General features: G+C 37.8%; 1 protein-coding gene and 1 long non-coding RNA gene across 3 annotated transcripts in view; one reads left to right on the forward strand and one right to left on the reverse strand.

The window, feature by feature from the left end:
* The first annotated feature begins 319 nt into the window (after positions 1-319).
* Positions 320-12,046, forward strand: part of LOC137997122 (uncharacterized) — a 12,601-nt gene continuing 874 nt past the window's right edge. The window contains exons 1-5 of one of the 2 annotated variants that reach the window (XR_011122415.1): positions 320-408; positions 1,188-1,282; positions 3,947-4,032; positions 9,763-9,832; positions 10,084-12,046. The exon at positions 10,084-12,046 is cut by the window's right edge and continues 874 nt beyond it. This is a non-coding gene — a long non-coding RNA (uncharacterized lncRNA). The remainder of the gene's footprint in view (positions 409-1,187; positions 1,283-3,946; positions 4,033-9,762; positions 9,833-10,083) is intronic. The other variant, XR_011122414.1, reaches the window with a different exon arrangement.
* On the reverse strand, positions 3,860-5,384 carry LOC137997101 (transcription factor MafK-like). Its single transcript, XM_068842890.1, has one exon. It carries the CDS (start codon positions 5,281-5,283, stop codon positions 4,687-4,689), a length of 597 nt encoding a protein of 198 aa, XP_068698991.1. The 5' UTR covers positions 5,284-5,384; the 3' UTR covers positions 3,860-4,686.

Raw genomic sequence — 12,046 nt, forward strand, 5'->3', positions numbered from 1 at the left:
CTTATGCGTCTGTCTAGAGTAAAGACGGGACGAACTTTATGAGACGCATGCATGACTGCTTTCAAATCAAGGAAAAAAATTGACTTGGAGATCGACGCGATGCATACCTTCAATTGTAGCTTCGGTTGTAGACAAATCGAGAACCACTGTTTTCAGACGTTTCGCTCCTGGAAACACTTAACGCTATTTCTGTTCCCTGCTCTCTTATGAGAAACTCACATAGTTTACTTTTCCACCCTCTCCACACTGGCTAGTAAAAGAATTACAGTGGGAGAGGGTGGAGGAAATGTCAAGTTTGTCACGTGAGCTAATTGGTTCTCGGAAAGAGGGTAGAAAGAGATACAGAAGGAGTGACCGTAAAACGTTCCACTATTAACATGGAAAAGGAAAACCAAAATACGAGAAAAGGTAACGAATTAGTGTTTATTCCATAAATTTAAGTGTTTAATGTGCATATTGAAGGCTTTTTAGCTGGTGAAGGCGGTCAACCGGATGAGTACTGCTTCCGCAGGCAGTGAGCAGCTACAGCTGCATAGCTGGCCAAGTTGAGACAGAGAGACTGTAAGCAGTTTAATTAACTGTTCGTTTTCCTTTCTCTGAATGATTGTTTCCATTATGAGACTCACTCATCACAAGCACATTCTAAGTTTGCAACGACAGAGAGAGTGTTTACGATCAAATATAATTGCTTTAATATGATGCATCATTTACACTGATTTTCCCCACCCCTCCTCTCAGCGTTTGAAATTTGCCCACGGGGGAAATATTGGGGTTGACACTTTCGTTCAAGGAAAGGAATATTCCATCATGTTTACCTTAAAAAGGTCTCGTTTCAAGTAAAGACCAGTAAAGAAAAACCACTGAAGTTGTCTCTGGTAAGAAGTGGGCAGCAATAGTTTAGTCTCAGAGATTTTCCTGATTTACAATCATACCAAAGCACCAAGGAAATAATTCTTTTATAAAATCTCTATGCAATATAAGTATTAAGGGTAGAACTTCAGAATACATGCCCACTATTTGCATATTATTGAAAACAAAAGTGCCTATTGTAAGTTATAGTAATGATAAAAATTCTGAGCACCGTTAATTTGCAAGTGCTAGCCATGTCAGGCCCTGAATTCTCTTAAACCTTTTATTGAGTAAACTTTGATATCTCATTGGAAACAATACTTCTCTTTTATAACTAGAGATGCAAGAGGGTGACAGACAAGAGTGCAGCAAACAAAAGCTTGTTTAGCCGCAGAGTCCTGATGTTATGACCTACAAGAATAATATATGTGAGGTAAGATGTATGGATATGGCTTTGTATGCATTTTTAAGGCTATGCACAGTTCCATTGATTCCAGGAATCAACAGCAAGTCAACTGTATGCAGGAATTAAGATAATGGAAGGTAGCCTCTATAAATTTAAATTGTTATAAATGTAAATATATTATTATTGAAAGAACATTCGATCCCATATGTTAAAAACGATTTTGATTTAGAAAGCTATTACATTATCTCTCTTGTTTAGTTCAATACACAAGTTTCTGAGTTCTGAGATGATGTCATATCCTGTCCTCTAGAGTCCTATTTCGTTGAAGCTCTTGGAAGCTATAAAATAATGTTGTAGGCTCTTTTCCTTTGATTTGCACTAGTCTTTATTTTCGAGAAACAATATTAGCAAAAATCGTGGACTCCCTTAATAAACCAGGAAAAAAAGAAGCTCTTTAGAGTCTTGATCTTGCAAGGCAAAGCTGATTGAACCTTGTGATTCATTTTCCTATAAGTATAGCAAATCACATGATCTAGAGTACAATGATATTAGATTTTTATTGAGATGTTTGATGTTTCATAAGTTCTCAAAATGCGAGGCATGTGCTAACACGGGGAACACCGGAACAGTCCCTGAAACACCCCGGAACATGGAACATCACGGAACACCCAAAAGAATAAAGACTGACAAAAAAAAAAGAATTATTAAAAATACAGTTAAAAACATTTTGGGTTTGGCTTTGGTTTTTTGATGACCAGAACATCATTACAGATTGCCATCTTGGTAGTGCCTCCCAACATGGAGAATGGGGAGTGAATTATCACTAATTTCAATCATTTCTGCCTTGCAGAATCTATAAATAAAGCTGACCTTTGATAAGCTTATTAAAAAACTTCATCTAATCTTAAGAACGAGACATTCAATTAAAGTGAAAACACATTAAAAAAAGAGAAATTATGTTAACTTTTGGGATAAGTGATATGCAAGTACTTTACACAGGTATTTGCGCTTTCTACGGTTAAAGCTTGGCAATCTGCCATAGGAAACTTACACACTTTGAGAAAGCTCCTTGTCTGAGTCGCTACTTAACACTGTCAGACAAAAAAAATTTTCACCAATTAAGGATTGAGTTGATAATGGCCAGATTTCTTTTGACTTGATTGTAATTCATTGACCGTTCTCCAAGTTGGGAGGCGCTACCAAGATGGTGATCTGTAATGACGTTCTGGTCAGCAGAAGACCAAACTGCTTTCTAAATTGTATTTTTGATAATAAAATATGTTCTTGCTGGTCTTTATTATTTTGGGTGTTTCGTGATGTTCCGGTTTTCCATGATGTTTAGGTGTTCCGGGTGGGTTCCGGTGTTCATGCTTTTAGCACATGCCAAAATTTGACACAGATTTAAACAAAACCTTTCAAAGATATAAGAAGCACCAGTTAATTCTGGATTCTAAGAAAAGGTTGTGTGATGTTATGTTTAATGGATTTCACTCAAGTATTTAGGAGAGATTAATTAAATATCTCCATAAACTGAGTTTAATCATGCAAAACTTCAGGTTTGAGTAAACTTGGTTTTGTCATCATACTTTGCTTTGTTTAGATTTTGCAGATTGTTTTATTATTGAAAATAGCAAAATTACTGTTGACCACTTTGTTTTTACTTTTCCGTTCTGAGTTATTATGCATGGTTGCCATGATAGCAAATTGATTGGAACCCTTCAGAGAACACTGTTTAGAGTATCGTAAGCACGTACAAGTTGCAATCACATTAATCCCACCTGATTAACAATGGCTGGAAATAAAATAAAAAAATAATTACTAAGAATTTGCAAATCGTTCATGATGAAAATTTTTTAACAACTGGGAAATATGAACCTGATAATAATAATTTTCGTGAAGCTGGCTGTGCACAACTTGCCACTGATTTGTAAAAGCACTGTAAGTTTTATCATCTTATAAGAGTTTCGATATTATCTCCCAGTGGCGAAAAGATTTATATCTTATTAGTTGTTTTGGTGTGTAGTATTAGTGCATATTTTCATGAGTTGTTCTGTATTTTGACGAGCCTGCTAGGGCAAGTCAAAATACAAACAATGAGTAGAAATACTCAGTGATACTACACACCAAAACATCTAATAAGCTATTTATTATCCAACTCTTTTTGCACTCTATTTATAGCAATTGAATTGTAAACAACCGAGAATGCGTGACAGATTTGTAGTTGACAAGCACAGGGCAAACATCATTGCCTCAGCTAGTTAATCAAACAGTTCTCCACTGTACAAATATTGTGGAATATTTGTACTTGTTTCGTGCAATTTCTGTAAAAGAACTAATTCCTGTGGATGATAATTTAATTTACTGAAGCAAAGGTTGTGAATTTCTGTCTTTAGAACGACATGGTCATGCATGGTAGCTTTTTAACCTTTTACTGTTGAATAGGCCTCTGTTGATGAGTAAATCATTTATTAGACAGAGTAAAATGTGCAAGAGTGATGCTTAGGAGGGGAAGGTTTGTTGAGTAAATTTGTCACATGTTAGACAGAGTAAACTCCGCAAGTGCTATAAGGGCTAATTAGCCACATATTGAAAATCAACCACAAGTTAATATCAAAACAACTCTAACATTTTAATCTCAACCTCAGCATTTTTAAGCACAAATTGTACAAACACTATTTATTTTTATTCCAGGTTCCCTCACTATTGGATAATGGAGAAATCAAGTTGTAGCTATTGAATGCATGTACTTGATTTTGAAGGGACAACCAGTTGTTGATGTGAGTATACCCTTGTTTTGTCTGAAAAATGAACACTTAGGAGGGATTCTACCAAAAACTTTTCGCTGTAATCTTCTAAGTAGGAGCAGATGAAAATGTACGGAAGTAAAATGTTTTTTTTTTTTTTGCTTTTTATAATTCTTCCATGTTTATTTTGACGTTTGGCATTTTTTTTGCCTTTGGTTTTTGTTTTTTTTTTTGTAAATTAAAATTGTTTTTTGACGACTTGATATATTTGTTAACATAGATATACATAATAAGAACAAATATACATGAAAATAATATTTTTTCAAACTTACGACGTCATTGCCAGGCGGGTCAGCGGTTGTCCACCACATTTACAAAAATACACCATTACGTCACGCAACGTTTCACGACGTTTCAGAACGTTCATGCAAGCTATCCAGGCTGAATCTCGGGATAGAACGACATAAAAAGCATTCAAACTAACAAGGAAACTTGCAAATAAGTCATTATTGTGACTGATGTTAACTTTCTAAACTGTTCTAAGACAGTGCGATACGTGTCGATCGCTTGTAAGCTACTTGCAAACTCGTCGATAATTTGACGCCCAACTTGACTTGAACTCGAGCAATTGTACTTGTACAAAGCTGAAATAAGTTCAGTTTCTTTCTCAGTAGCATGACCTCTCGCTTAGTTTGGCAGTGGACTAACCTTCAGCAACTTGCCAGGCATTCTGGCGACACGAGTTAACAGCTCCAAGTATTTGCTCTTGAACACGTCCCTCTCCTTTTCAACAGAACAGACCTGCTTTTTCACTCGTTCGAGCTCTTTGAGAAGATTTGTATTTTCCTCCTCGAGATTGTTTTTAGTCTCTATCCTTCGGAGCCTCGAATGTTGTGCATACCCGCGGTTTTTAAGCGTTCGCCTTCGATGCTTGACTCGATCGATCTCTTGTTTGGACAACCCTCTCACTTTCAAAAGTCGATTCATCTCTTTTACAGAAAGTTCTCTTAATTCTTGCTCGGTGAACAAAGCTTCTTTTTCGCTAATATTTTGCTGTTCGTAACCAACATACTGCCCAGTGCTTGAAAAACTACTAACTGAAGGCGACGGGCTTGGCAGGTCGTTTGCTTCAGCGCAAAATAGTTGTGGCTGCTGATTTTCGCTCATCCACTCGGGCATTCCGTTTAAGTCTAGGAGAGTCGAAACATTTGTAGGGTCCTCTTTTTCCTCAGGTAACATCCAAAAATTTTCCAGCTCAGAGAAATCAAAAACCAAGGAACTCATCGTGTTAAATCGATCGATGTATCACGCAGAATGAGTAGCTCTTCTCTGCTCGAACCGCTTTAAACCGGTGTAAGCGGCAACTGAAGTTGCACCATTCTTTGCTTTGTCATATTATATATTTGGTGACGCAATGTTACTAAAAAGAACCTTATCGTAACGAACCGTACATCAGCCAATCAGCCACGCGAACTGGGGGGCAAGTCTGGGCAATCACCTTGACAACGATGTGAACAATGACAAACGGGGAATCCCCGGCTGGAATATTCGTGACAGTTGAAGTCTTAAGTGTTTTTAAAAAACATTTAAAACACGCTAATGTTTTTTGCACAGAAAGTTTTTCAATAATGATTAGGAACCCTGACTTTCATGATAATTTTAGTTCCTCCTAAAAGAAAAATATGAGTGATGTTTAGGTCTCGGTTTGTTCGATTTAAGTTTAAGGGATGGTGCAATAATTGCTAATTAATTACATGGTACAAATGTATTTTTCCGCTCGGATACAAGCTTACTAAATCTGATGAAAAAGGCCTTGTTTTAATTGAAGTGAAATTTAATCGTATTATGACAGAAAACCTTGACACGCACACAAAAATAACCTTTATAGCGGAGTGAACCGACTTTTGACAATAAGATCTGAACAACGTTGAACAAGGCGCGAATCAGTGGAGCGTGCGAATTTGACACGTCACCAGAAATGTCGTGGATCTTTTACAACTCCTGCAAACAATGATATCCCCTCTACAGATTTCTTTAAGAACAGACAATAAAGTTAAATATAGAAATGATCCCACTCTGCCTTCTTTACAATGTGTTTGTTTTCAAACGTATTTGCATGGAAAGCGTTAAGTTTAAATCGCTTTGCAAAAATATTGCGTCCTTTTCGTGTGTCCCTAGAATGGAAACAAGTCTGGGTTGTTGCTTGACATTAGACTCTCGAAACCGAGAGCCTAATCCCGAAAATTAGGACGCGAAGAAGTATCAGTATTCAGCTTCTTGAAAATACACCTAATTTAAATGCATTTCTTACATCGCTATGTGTGATCCAGTCTTGTGTACATGTGACAAGAAGTTTTCACCCAAATGTAAGAGTTGTAAATTTACTTTCAAATGGTGCTTTTTTTCTACGTGAAAGGAACAGTAAATTGAATTAATATGTGTCTTGAATCAAATAAAATAATAAGCTCCACAGTTACCCCTCTTCAAATTTCAATTATGATGACAAAAGACTGATAAGGTGAAGAGTTCGAAGTTCGTGAAGGCGATCAATCACATAATTAACACGCGAACAGATTGCCATAAAAATTCTTGCCATATAGAAAAACAATCTTTAGCGTTTATGTAAATCAAAAATGACCTGGAGAGACCACTTAAGCTCTGGAAAAAAACAAAGAGGACAACTTTGTTAAAAACCAAGCACAATGTATCGAAATTCTGAAGACGGAATGTAAATTGCCTTTTTTTTTTTTTAATCCAAATGTTTCGCTATCCGGAGTTTAGAGCGAAGAAAGTGTAGTGTTTTAGTGCCCGTCTAATTCAGTTCGATTTCATTCCGTTTCGCAGTCATAGCCCTGAAATTTACTCGATACCGCAAAAACTTTCGATCCGGTGCAAATCAACCTGTTAATTTGAAATTAAATCAATTATTTAAGTACATAGTTTACACTTTGGAAATAAGTAACTCGTCATTATTATGTCATTTGTATAAGAGATATCCTAAAAACTTGATTGCAGCCATCACATCAACACTATGGCAGACAAAGCAAACAAAGGTATTGGCTGTTTGTGAAGAGATCTTGGCAACTGCCCTTATAGTTTGATTACAAGTTAGTTTCACTGAACAAAATGGCTTGGTCGCACGCGGGATGCCAGGATGGACAAGCAAATGGGAGCTGTACAACGTCGCTGTACATTCGATTTTGTAAAGAATTGTTGATAGCGAACACCTGGAACTTTGACAAATCTTCTCGAAATGATTTTAATTTGATCCCCCTACTCTTCTAAAGGAAATGAAAAACGCACGCCTGCCAACGAGAATATAGTTCAAAACCACTTAAGCGTAGCATTGTTAAACGTATTTTAGTATTTAAACGGTAGATATAGGCCTTATCCCCTAAAAATCTTTCATCTGTTCGAATTTCCTAGCTGAAAGTCTAGCGATCCGAAAATTATAGGGATCAAAACTTACCTTTTCGAAAATTTCAGCCAGAAAAAAGGCTCCAGAAAATTCTAGGTGACGTTTTAGGGTAAAAATCCGTCAAAAAAAAATGGGCAAATGTGCGTCCCATTCCTAAAGAAACCAATATATCTACTCTGGATCAGCTCAGACCGATATCTGTTACTGACGTTATAATAAGACTTTTTGAGAGATTAGTCGTGGACTTTGAATTGCGTGAACCAGTTTCTTCCTGTATTCATTCTGATCAGTTTGCTTACACTCAAGAAAGATTGCGGAACTGAAATTACTTTGTTATATAATCAGCACTTTTGGATGAGATGGCTTGATGTCCCCGCGAATTTGGTTAGAGTCTTGTCTTTTGATTTTTTTAAAGCCTTTGACTCAGTTTCCCACAGAATAGGGATTGATAAGCTTATAGGACTGTGGCCGGCATTAATCCCTATATTGTCAACTGGGTTATTGACTTTCTGAAAGATCGTAAACGGAGGGTGTGCGTTGATAACATCACAGCTCCTTTCCTGCCTATCAATCGTGGTGTGCCCCAGGGCACTGTTCTGGGGCCCGTAGTTTTTACTATCATGGTTAATGATTGGTTAATGATATAATTCCCACTTCCAAAAATATCTTGATGTCTAAATATGCAGATGACGTTACGTGTGGCATACCTGTTGGGCCTAATGTGGATGACTATGCCTTTAGGGAGGTAGAAAATATTAAAGCCTGGGCAGTGAAGAATTTAATGAAACTCAATTTGAGTAAAACCAAGGAACTTACTTGTCATGAAAGGAAGAACAACTTTGCCCTTTCGTGATGAAATTTTTGATATTAAACGTGTGTCGTATCTGAAGCTTCTTGGAGTGACATTTCAAGATTCTCCAACCAACTGGAATAAGCATGTTGATGACTTGATGGACAGAGCTCTTAAGCGTATGCAAATCCTCAGAGTGCGCAAAAATAATTGTTACAGTATTTTCGACCTTCATTATCTTTTTAACTCTCTTATTATGTCACTCTTTACTTACTGTATCCGAGTTTGGGGTGTTGCTGCTTATAGTAAGTATTTGAGTCAAAATTGATTGGGTACAGAAAAGGGCATTGAGATTTGGGTACATACAGTACGTAACATCTATCAAACAAATTATCAAAGATAAGGATTTGAGCCGATGGAGTAGTATTGTGGATAATCCCTCGCACCCTCTGCAGGATCTTACGAAACGAGGACGACGACGGCTACGAGGACTTCATTTAAAAATTCGAGTTCGCCTTATTTATATCACTGCGAAACTATTTCATGTCGTTTCGCGTTAAAAATGTGTAGTAACTGGTGAGGAATTAAACTGGTATGAGTGGGTTGGAAGCGTAGAGAGAGAACTGAAAATTCATCGTCATGTGCTAACGTCCTCCACAGAACCTTGAATTTGGTCATTTCACGTCGTCATTTCCATAGGAGATGACGGCAAAGAAATGTACCAAAATGTAAAACGTAGGTGCAGAACGTGCAGAGCCATTGTTTTTGCTCGCTAAACCTATTGTTTTGTAGCGTCGTCGTTTCGTAAGCTCCCTACTGAAGTCTATTCGCCTACACCCAGGAAGTCGTTTCGCCTACAGTCGAAAAGTCGTTTCGCTAACAGCGGCAACATTTGAGAATTCGCGCTTTCAGTTCGAAATTAATAGGCATGGGTGTTCACTACAAATGAATCCCTTTCGTACTTTTTTCCTACAGTGTTGTTTTCTCCTAAACCTCTCACCTCTCCCCTGACACTTCCGTGATCTATACCAAAACCTAGCCCCCACCCCTCCCCTACTTCCCCCAACTTTCAAACGTATTCCGCGGCCTCTGACTTCCACAGCCTAGAGGCCATTGCACGGCAGGCAAGAGCCGTCCAAGAACACGCACCGTCGGCTGTTTAACCTTCAAAAAGAACCGGATTTCTTTAAAGATGAGAAGCAATCTGCGTGGAAGTTAAACTTTTCTCCTAACTTTTCCAAATTTGTCTTGTTTTTGATCTTCTTGTCGTTCATTACCCGTTTTCTATTTTGAAAGGGGACCCTTTCTCAACTCAGCAGTACGTATGCAATACTGTGTGTCTTTAGAAATAGTTAATATATCTGAAATAAATGGGCCATTTCCAAGTCGCTGGATGCCTCAGTCTCAAAGCGAATCCTGGTGCATAACCATTCAAGTGGAAATGAGTTGCGTATACTTATGCAAATCAAACTCATTTCCCTTTCAGTAGTTGAGCACCAAGACTCATTTCAAAACCAAGACATTCAACGACTTGGAAATGGCCCATTTATTTCAGAGAATCCAGCCGTACTGTGCGAGCCGCGGTTCGTCAATAACACAGCGCTGTAGAAGTACTGCACAGAGAGGTAAGCCATGACTTTGAAGTACTTCCAACCTCCCAAATAGGAGTAAAATTGATTGAGTACAATAGACTAAACAACGTTAAAGTGCCCCTAACCCCAAAATAGTTTTTTCGCTAAAATGAATCCTTGCACCTGTTCGAAACGCAAGGTGTATTAGTAGAGAATCGATCAAAAGTCAACTCACGTGATGTATTATCGACCATTTGATAGGTCAATGCACTTATGAATTATTAATAAGATTTTTAACCTTTTAGAGCGAACTATTACGAGAGCGTGTGTGTTTCTTTCCGACAAAGATCAAGACCGCGTGCCATCGATAGCAGAAAAGCTCAGCCTTGGAGAGAAAACAGTTTTACACGGGAAAGATGGAACAAATTAGAAGTGCTCGACTGCTTGCTGTGAGTACTGATAATAGGAATTGCTACAACTCAAAGTTTTCGTAACTTTATACTAAAACAACAACAACAAAAAAAAACTTTCTTCTTGCAGTTTGATCGATTAAGCTCTTCGGTTACTAGTAACTATTTAAGATTTCGCTTTAATACTGAAAATCACTCGAAAGCGGGGAGACGCGGTTTCCAGAGAGAACGCTGAATCATTGTTTAACAATCACATACGTTTGTTTTTGCTTTAGTAGCGCCAGGAAGTTCAGTTTTGATTTCGTGTTTTCATTCGGGAGAAGACAACTTTAAGGTGGAAAAGATAGGCAAAGAAATTGGCTTATTCTGTTCTAGCCTCACACATAGTCGTTTTTAGGGAAGTCGTATTTCACAACCTCTCCACAAACGCCTGCTTAACCGACCGCCACCGTGATATTCCTTTCCCATTGTTCGAACTGCGAAGCATCCTGGCCAGAACGATCCAGTCATTGTCTAGCTGTGATCCGGGCAATCGAAGACCGATGGTAAAGTGACTTTCCATGTCCAGTGAGGAAATTGACAAATTAAATATGCCATTCTTCACCTTTAAGAGTTCCTGGAGGCAGGGAACTGGAAATGACTTAACGTGATAATTTGAATAAAGAACAAGCAGTGCTAACAGCTTGCTCGAAGTCCCTTTTCTGACCCGCCACGTTATTTATTCTTGAATTTCCAGCTCTAAAAGTGTTCTGTTTCTGACGTCACTTCCAGAATTTGGAATGTTCGATGTGATTTACTTAGGGCGCGTTCGATTGACCCTATTCCGGAATAAGAATACGTGGAGTGATGATTAAAACGGTATCATTGGCACGTTTCGAAGCAGCAAGGATAATAAAAATATGTTTAAAATACCATTTTAGCAGGTGTTTGACAGTTTTAATGTGAATCTCCGTAAAAACGAAGGATTTCTAAGTTATATTCCGTGTATTCCTATTCCGGAATACGGTCAATCGAACGCGCCCTTAGCGTGGGAAAGGAATGTGACGCTCTGTTAAGGCTGCGGTGAAATACGTCTTCCCTAAGAACGACATCGTAGGAGGCTAATCTTGGTCACCATCACCAGAGATTTACCAGATAAATCTGAATTTGCCTTGTCCAAATTCTTGGAGTGGACAAATGCAAATGACACACATTTCAGCACCAGTAAATGCAAAGAATTAATCGTTCCAAAGGGAGGCAGTTCGAATGGCTATCCACTGCTACACAATATCAAGCAGGACAGTAGTACAGTATCTCTATTTTGGGACTCACGATCCAAGATAATTGTAAGTTTAGTTTGCATATTTGGGAAAAGCTTAATGAAGCCTATTTATAGTCAGAAGCTTGCGCAAGGAAGGATATACACATAGTGAAATAGATCACCTCTTAAATGCGATTGTGCTTACAAAAATATTGTATTGCAGCTAGTGTTTCTGATCTTAACGTTGTGCAAAGTTTTTTTTTTTTGAAAAGATGTTGTAAGGGGAGCTACACATCTGTTAGTTATAACATTTTAGTGCTTGTTGAAAATGTGACCACCGCCTTTAAATTAGGCACAGAGACCATCCATTGTATAGCTTACTCCCCAGGTATAAAGAATCATCTGCGCGTCTTAGGAATAGATCTACATTTAGTGTATGACCTAATATTAACCCAGAACGTTTCAAAAATAGTTTTTTTAATAGATTAATTTTAAAGTATAACTTAGCTATATAACATTTAAATTTTTAGAACTTTTCAGAAATTAGTTCACATCCTTCTCTCTATCCTTGTATTTTGCGCATATATGTAGTTAAAATACTCATCCATATCGGATTAA

This window comes from Montipora foliosa, chromosome 1 (genome assembly GCF_036669935.1).
Source record: "Montipora foliosa isolate CH-2021 chromosome 1, ASM3666993v2, whole genome shotgun sequence".
Taxonomy (NCBI): domain Eukaryota; kingdom Metazoa; phylum Cnidaria; class Anthozoa; order Scleractinia; family Acroporidae; genus Montipora; species Montipora foliosa.

Excerpts from the sequence above, each read along its gene's own strand:
- LOC137997101 (XM_068842890.1), bottom strand. The coding sequence starts at position 5,283 with ATGAGTTCCTTGGTTTTTGATTTCTCTGAGCTGGAAAATTTTTGGATG.